Genomic DNA, 8,967 nt, shown 5'->3' on the forward strand with positions numbered 1-8,967 from the left:
GGTCCAGTAGTTTTTGAGCCTATTCATTACAACCAAACAAACAAAGTTTTCCTCTTTATAATATTAGTGTAGATGACTAAATATGACGTTCGTTGCTTTTCTATAAATGATATCTACTTACGGCATAGAACGTTCGTTCAAGATGATCCAAAGCATGAATAAACTTTTTCATAACGTAAACTTTTCTTGAGGGATTCCCACTCCTCGTCTGGTATGTCACGGTCATGTTGCCGGCCTTGCTAATTTTATTATTAAATCTTGTATCATAAGGCCTCAAACTTGGTGTAAAATTTCTTGAATGGTGTTCACTATAGAATCCTTTAGTAATATGTTTGGACGGTAAAAGTCGATTAATATTTTCATTTGCTCCGTTTATAGGGTGACCCAGAAATTCATAAACATCACTCGCTACTCTTTGGTGCATTTTCTGTTGCGAAGAAAGTTTTGTTTGATTTTTTAATGAGTTCAATTTAAAAGTTGATTTGTTTATATAATTTTTAATAGGAGATTTTAAACTGCGACGGTTATTTTGGAAGCCTGTGTTGAGTTTATGTTTAGTTACAGGTGAAGCGTCGTAGTTCTTTGCACAAACAATCCACATGTTATTGAAGGAACAAATTTTAGGCACATTTTGACGATGTGTACTCGAGGGAGTTACTAAACTTGGAAAATTATATCCTGGGTTTTGCACCTGATAATTTGGTTTCAACTCTAATGATAGCACACACAATTGAATCAGCAAATAGGTAATAACTATTAACAAAGCTTTACGAGTCATGCTTGCTTGGAATCAATCAATGACTATTTGTAATTCATTTGTCTCGCTTGTCGAACATATTATTGGATTTTTATCATAACTAAGACTTTAGTAATTTTTCGATATTAGGTAATGCACGCACTGACTGTTTTATATTTACGTTTGGCAAAATTGGTCAACGAAAGACGGAGTAGCTTGTATGTGTATTAAAATTACGGGCACCACGACGCTAGACGCGAGTTCTTATCAAACTGTTACATTTTCCATGCACATCTGTAGAAAATATACTTGGTTCCGCAATATTAAGTGGCTCCTTAATTTCGCGCGATACTCATAAACTACTAATTAATGTGCTATGGCCAATTAGTTATTAACATTGAAATTATATGACCATACTATAATTTTACCTTCAATTATCTTAGTACAATTTTCCATACATATTTGGACTTAACAAAGGCAGATGCAACGTTCTTTTTTGACATGAAGCTTACTGTGACGATTATATTCGTAGGTAGGTGTTTTATTTATGCTCCAGACAAACATCGTTTTTCTAGCTAATATAATTGCTAAGAATGGATGATTCGCTTTTAATTCTTCTGTATAGTCTAAACATAGGGGCACCAACCCAGCAACTGGAAGTAGTAGAAAAATGTATTTTTAATTCTTCTTAAATATTTATGATGTTCTAATCTAATTGTATATAAATTACTTTTCGGGTCTATATTTTTTAATAAACGATTTACTTCAATACAAATAAATTGCTTATCATTGTCACTTTTAAATTTAATGAAAATGGCTCAAAATTTTTAAGTGATAATAATGTCAAGGATGAAAATGAAACAATATTTTTAAATAAATAATTTAATTTAAATAAATATATACTCTCTAAAATACAAAAATAATACTTTTAAAACTGTATAATGAAAACATTAGTAAAATATATAAAGTTCATCTTAAATTATTATTAAACTTAACAATATAATAATAGCGTTTCATATTGTCATTTGACCAAAGCACGTTACAATTGGGACGGTTTTGTTAGTCACGCTAATGTTGGAATTGAGAGCAGCTACAGATGTGACAAGATAATATAAATTACAAACCAAGAAACATTTATAAATGCACATTTAGAACTGCGTAAGTTTTATTCGCAAAACAATGAGTTACTACTACATCAACTACAATATGAACGCTTGGACAGCAGGCGGGTGGGCGACTACTCACACGCAATGTCATATTCTATAGCGTGCGATGGAATTGTTACCGTATTGATTTACAATAAGATTGAATTTGGTAAATTACGTATATAGTTAAACATCAGTTCGGTGATAAATTTCAAACGCGTTTCGTATACAATGTTTTTTCTATTGTAGTAGTAAGCCAATGTTCTCCTCCGATACTATACAAAGTGTGGATTCACTTTCCGCGATGGGTTGCGGTAAAGTAGATAGCGTCATCGACAAGAATCACAGCCAAGAATGGTCGGTCTGCAGTGAAGAAAATTTCTTCAGGTTCACCGATTATTGCTGAACACATAGCGATTGACATAACTGTAAATGCAAATAGAGCCATATTGTTTAATATTGCGGCATGGACATGTGGGCGGTATATATCAAGCCTATTCTTTGGATACATAAAGTGACAGGGTTTGTAGGTCTTATTAATTACATTCGTAAATAAAAATTAAATTATGCAACATTAGCAATTTGTACTTGGTAACATAAAAAAGGACAATTTTCATTTACACGAAGCTTACATATAGATTGAAACATAAAAATGGACATAACAGAAGCGCAGCACATAAACACATTTTTATGAAGATCGTGCAACTTAGCAAGGCGTATTTTACATTGCACAAACATGATTAAAAGTTTATGGATATATACTTTAAGAACAAAGAATAAAAATAAGTTTTTACATGACTAATTCAAATTATTTTGGTTTTACAATTGCTACACAATTTATAACTTGTTTATATTCCAACAAAATCAGAGTATAAACTACGGAAAATTAGAGTTGAAATTTTCACACCATGACTGTTGTTAGTACCTATTCATATTATGAGTAAATCTCGAATTGCATTTGATATAAAATCTGAATAATTATTTATTTTCCGCGATACATGGCGGTGAAGGATATAATGTGATCAAAAATAATAACACACAAGAACGCACGGTCGCCAGTGAAAATGTTTCCCTCATCTACGAAATCATCAATAGATTCTACAGCCATGCAGAACGCTGAAAATGTTATAATTCCAAGATATTATATTGGTACAAATATCTGTGGTAATAACCTACAAGTTCAATGAGATAGGTTTGAAAGTGTAACCAATGTACAAATAACAACAATTTTTTAGGTGCTGATGAAAAAACTAAAATCGAAACACAAACAATAACACTAAAAAACATCGACTATTAATACAATATCGTGTTTTATGTATAAATTATAATGTAACATAATACATATTATAAATTTCAACGTGTATTAATGATTTTTGTCTTTCTTTCACGTCGCAACGGAGCGATTTTATGGCATGATATTTGTGTTTGGACTGTGGTGATAGTTCGGAGGCTAGAGGGAGACAAAGGCAGTAGTCTTAAAAGTATTTTAGGGTAGTAAAATATCCCATTCTCACGCGAAGAATTGTTTTGAATTTAAATCACTCTGGAATTTATAAATACCGATAGGTGGCGCTATATCAAAAAATGTGACATTTATAACAACTGTTAATATTTATTGACCACCCGAGGGAAACTACAGACAAAAGCTACTATATTACATGTTTAATTTTAATGTTACAGTATAATTCTAGTTTGTAAATGCACATTAAGAAATGTCCTTTAATCTTAATTCTCACGATTGGATCATGGTTCATGATATTTCTAATAGTATAAACTGTGGCAATAAAAGACCCGCCTTAATATGTAACATATACTTTTTGATAGTTTTAAATGTTAATTAAATATTTAATATTGTAAATTCATAGCATTTTTATATGTTAACAATCCGCTGTTTATTTTTATATGATGGAAACGCCGACCTAATTTGCAGGATACCATATAGACATAACAAAAACATACATTTATCAAGATTCATATTCTGGTTAAACAACACAATAGCATGATTGAAAATACATAGAATGTTTGATTAAATATGATTAAACAAATATTTAAGAACGAAAGTCGTTAAAAATTATGAAATGTTAATACTGTGAGTGTAAGTTATAAAATAATATTATCAGAAAGAGCGAACTGTAGCAGTGAAATAAAAGACATTGTCCGTTTGAATTATGGCTAAGAACGGGCGATTTGCGGTGAAGTATTTCACAGGAGCCGTAGATATCACATCGCAATAAACAACCGCCACTACCGCTGTAAACAAGCACACAGTCAAAACCCGATATTCTATTACTATGTGAAGATAAAAAAGATGATGTGTCGTGTATCGTAGTCAAAGAAATCACTTTACAAGCGTACGAGTGTTTAAATGGCATGAAATTTTTTATAAAAATGTGTTTAGGAACAACAACGATGAAATAAGAAAAACATGTCCTAGTTAAAGAGAATTTGAATATGAATTTTGTCTGCGATTTTTACACGTCGACTACGTGTATTTTGCATTTAAATGGAACACCTAAATTATTTCGAGGAAACAGTTTATGTGACAACAATGAGATATTGATTATAAAACATTAAAAGCATATAACATATTGTGTAGAAAGCTTATATGTAATCATACAATAACATACATGTTTTATTTAATTCAGAATTTCTCACAAGATTGTAAAGTTATCTGTATGAAGGTACGCGTACGCATTGATATTCAAGTTTTAATAACTACACTCGCAATTGAATTTTAATAATTTAATTATGGTTTATACGTTAATTGATTGTAACAAATATTTTTTACATTAAATTGTCAAATGCAACAATTTTATTTCCTGTTTATGACTACATTAATATTAAATTAATAATAAGTTTATCATGGCGTATATTGATTTAAACTTATTTTACGATAAAGAACGAATAGGTATACTCGTATATGTATGTTTTAAACGGTATCATTATGTTGGCTTGAACTGTAATGTTGACGTGATAGGGACCATTAGTTGGCGCGGTAGTAACCAATGAAGAGCGTAGTTCTAGCGGCGTCCAAGAGCGCGTAGAGGAAGGGCCGGTCGGCGCGGAAGTCCATCGGCGGCATCGGTGCACACCGCATCATCATCACCATGCCTGTGGAGCACGCCACAAGCGCTACAGCTCGGTGTGGTCCGCGCGCGCGGTGTGAGCGCGGCCGGGCGCGTAGCTCGCGAGCAGCGCCACGTGGCGCCCGGCCAGCACGCACCAGAGCGCGCGCCGCGTCACCGCGAACACCGGCGGCTCTTCCGCCATACGGCGCTTGCGAACCGCACCCGCTGAACGATCACGCACACAACCCACATTTAGATATTCGCCTCGTCCGCGCCTCGCACCGTTTCACCAAGCCACCAAGCACATTACAATGCGCAAACACTCAATCTCTATTCACATACCCCATTTAAACGTAGCGTATAAAAATCGATGACAAATTTCGATAAAATTGTAAATATCAATTTAAGGTTATGTCTGAATCTATTACGGCCAGAAGAAGCTAAACTATCTAAACCTAATTATATTAACATTCACAGAGATCACAGGGCAACACAACATGCAAAATATATAAAGGTTAGTCACTCTTTGTACGTTTTTAACATTCTATATCTTATATCATGTTTTTAAGATTACATAACCAGAAAATTAGTTATTAATGCAATTTTGATGTTATATTTTTTAACATTTAATACCAGCCAATACAAAATATCCCGTGAGACATGCTAATTCTATATTACCTACCTGTAAAAGATAAAATATCTAAAACGTTGTAGGGTAATTTGTTTTTAATTGTTTTCTGTACTGGACTACTTTTTTAACAACGCAACTAATTAGGTTTCTTTGCCTACTACTGTATGAATCTAATGGCAAGATAATACATACAAATCATCAACAACCACACTATCTTTAAACACATACCTGTGGCAGCTGCCGCTTCAGCGCCTTCCTCGTTCACTTCAATAAATGCTTTCTGAACAGCAGTCGATACGTACAAGAGTTCGCCGTTGTCCAATAATTTGTCGATACCCGAGTTACCGCTGTCGAAAATAGATCCGATTCCGAGCTGAAATCATATAAATGTTTTTATGATTATTATTATTATATTACAGTTGTTAGCCATTACAGTACTTTACTAAAATCCATTATTTTTCACCAGTTTTCGTTGGTCGGAAGATACAATACATATAGCATACATTAACAACGTATCTTCTCTATATTATTCTAGATCTGTAGGGTTCGGTAACATAGTACAGTTATAGGTATCTGTAATAGTCCGTAATGATTAACAGTTGTCGAGTACTTAGACGGGACGAATCTTTATAAATTTTTTAATTTAGTCTCATTGTTTAAAAGTAAGTATGACACGCGTAGGTATAAATATATATGTGTATTAGGAAATTACAGATAATGAAATAGATTAACCTTAGCATAGGTGAAATATACCTGCATACATGATTAAAATTTATAATCTATTTACGTATGTAAATTAAACTCAAACGTAATTAACTTGACGGCTGTAAATACTCCAAATAAGGACTCAAAAGCTATTTTCGAAGAATTCCTCATTGAATGTAAACATATTTCAAATACTTGGTAAATAGTATTAAAGAATTTGTAACAGTTGGTATAATCAGTGCAGGCCACTTGATAACAATGATATGCTATCTAGTTATCTATTTTGGTCACTTTTTTAGGAAAATTATTGATTTTATGTAACATTAAATTGTTGTTCAAATTTGTTTGTTTAATATAATATATAATCTGAAGGTTACTGAAGCAATTTTAATCATTTTTGCCAATGTATATGCTCGTGATCCGTGATTATCTCATTTACATATCAAAAGAAATATTTGCTTTATATTTAATATCCACAATGAAAATACAGATATTGTAATTTTTTAGAAATTGAAACCAACAAAGTTTTTAAAAAAGTAATTGAGATTTACAGGTTATAGTTTCATCTATACTACTAATATTATAAAGCTGAAGAGTTTGTTTGTTTGAACTCACTAATCTCAGGAACTACTGGTCCGATTTGAAAAATTATTTCATTGTTAGATAGCCCATTTATTGAGGAAGGCTATAGGCTATATATGTACTACGGGCGAAGCCGATGCGTACTAGTATTTAATAAAGATAAATATCCATAGTATCCTAAATAAATATCCAATTATGTAGAGATATTTTTATAATGTGCTAAGCATTTATAAAATGGAGCACCTCATAAAGAATATCCAAAAAGCATTTATCATCTGTATCTGATCTATACATTTAATATTATTTATCATCTACATCAATTTATATGATTTATGGATATCCTCACCTTAGGAAGAAGCTCATTAAGATTGATTTCAGATTCAATCTTGAACTTGGGAATGTTGACACGGACTTTAGTTTCCAACATTCTGTCCACCTCAGCCATGAGATCAAAACCATCGGCTAATTTTTTCAAAACACCGTCCAAGCCATTTATTTCTTTAGGCAATACAATAAGCATGCTTGCTTCGTTACCCGCATAGTACATTTGAAGGAGCTGAAAGAAAAAAAAAATTAATAATACGAGAAAATAATTACAATGAATTGTATAGGTACTGATAAAATGGTATTTTTATCCTTATCGCTGTAATTAAACATAAAATAAATAGGAATGTGAGTCTGATACATAATAATTTAACACCTTATCTGTATTAGTAATGGATATGTCATACTGAAGCTTTTTTTCCTTTAACAAAATACATCAATTTGCGAAACAAGTATTTACTAGACCTTCAACGCATAATTCATTTTCACTTTAATATTGGAATACTTTTTTGTTTAGATAACGTGAAATAGTACAGACCCATATGATTCTATTTGCGGGTTTTAGTTTAAATAATGAGTGTTACCATTGGCTATTATCCAAGAAATTCTTGTTTATTTTTTTAGTTTATTTCAATACCTGTACTCCAAGCTCGGGGCTTTCACCATACATAAATCTGTCTTCCAAATACATCATAGGAACATCAACAGTGTTAGACTCATCAATATGGAAAGGCTGATCTATAGTATTGGCCGCATCAAATTGCTTACTCCATGTTCCCTGATGAAATAGAAAAAGAAACAAATTATATCTACATATACCAACATTACTGTAAGGAAAAATGTTGGGTGTCTAATCTAAAAAAAGCTACTCATGATAAATCAGCTTGTTAATAAAAAATATTTAAAATTATAAAAATGTACCAGGTATCCTGTACTAACATATTTTCACATGTTTGCAATATAAACATATACTTCAATAAAAAGATTCATCAATAACAATGCAACATTATTTTTTCTATATAAAGGAAAACAATATACATATAAATTCATCTAAATATAGCTCAAATAATTTCAACCAACTTCACAAGCATCTTACCTTAAAGAACAATGCATTGACAAGAACTAGACGGGTATCACTATTAACATTGTCCGGCTTCAATAGATCCTTGATGCGGTTATTGGTCTTGCTCTCCACCTGTATATAACATTGATAACACCAGTGATATAACATAATATAATATAGAGAAGTACAAACTATAACAGCTTGTATCCATACACACTCAACTGATAAACCCATGTTTTTTCTCCATCAATATTAACATATGAATATATTTTAAAATATGAAAGCAATTTCCTGTAATTGTTCTTAAAGTGGGAAGCTATAGTGGATAATTAAAAACCTAAACCTTAAAATAAATTTGTATAGTAGCAGTTGTCTACATAAAACATAGCATTTTATTTTAAAAACATACCCATTGATTGATCTCACTACAAGCAGCAGAACTCTCAGCGAAGTCTAATTTTTCAAGCCCAGCATCAAATACTTTAATAGCATCATTTTTTAATTCTGGATTTAAATCATAACCCCCCTCTTGAATGTAAACTTTGTTGGCTACATTCAGTGTTATGCCTTTGATGGATTTCAATTTAGCAGATAGACTCGAAAATGATGAGCGTATCTAAAAATATACAACAGTATATAGTACGAGATCCGGCCGCGTGATTTATACGTTCATATGTTTGATTAATAATATATAATTTTTATCAATATTTATA

At 31.8% G+C, this 8,967-nt stretch overlaps 2 protein-coding genes across 2 annotated transcripts in view; both read right to left on the bottom strand.

The window, feature by feature from the left end:
* The window catches only part of LOC119829929 (serpin A11-like), a 7,315-nt gene extending 6,937 nt beyond the window's left edge, over nt 1-378 (bottom strand). The window contains exon 1 of the mRNA XM_038352668.1: nt 122-378. Coding sequence (XP_038208596.1) covers nt 122-226 — 105 coding nt within the window. The 5' untranslated portion in view covers nt 227-378. The remainder of the gene's footprint in view (nt 1-121) is intronic.
* A 3,759-nt stretch (nt 379-4,137) lies between these two features.
* The window catches only part of LOC119830527 (serine protease inhibitor 3/4-like), a 6,465-nt gene continuing 1,635 nt past the window's right edge, over nt 4,138-8,967 (bottom strand). Inside the window, exons 2-7 of the mRNA XM_038353585.1 lie at nt 8,664-8,870; nt 8,288-8,386; nt 7,829-7,969; nt 7,214-7,423; nt 5,809-5,953; nt 4,138-4,992 (exon numbers count right to left, since the gene is read on the bottom strand). Of these exons, the coding sequence (XP_038209513.1) occupies nt 4,865-4,992; nt 5,809-5,953; nt 7,214-7,423; nt 7,829-7,969; nt 8,288-8,386; nt 8,664-8,870 (930 nt within the window). The 3' untranslated portion in view covers nt 4,138-4,864. The remainder of the gene's footprint in view (nt 4,993-5,808; nt 5,954-7,213; nt 7,424-7,828; nt 7,970-8,287; nt 8,387-8,663; nt 8,871-8,967) is intronic.

The sequence above is a fragment of the Zerene cesonia genome, chromosome 11 (genome assembly GCF_012273895.1).
Source record: "Zerene cesonia ecotype Mississippi chromosome 11, Zerene_cesonia_1.1, whole genome shotgun sequence".
NCBI classification, from domain to species: Eukaryota; Metazoa; Arthropoda; class Insecta; order Lepidoptera; family Pieridae; genus Zerene; species Zerene cesonia.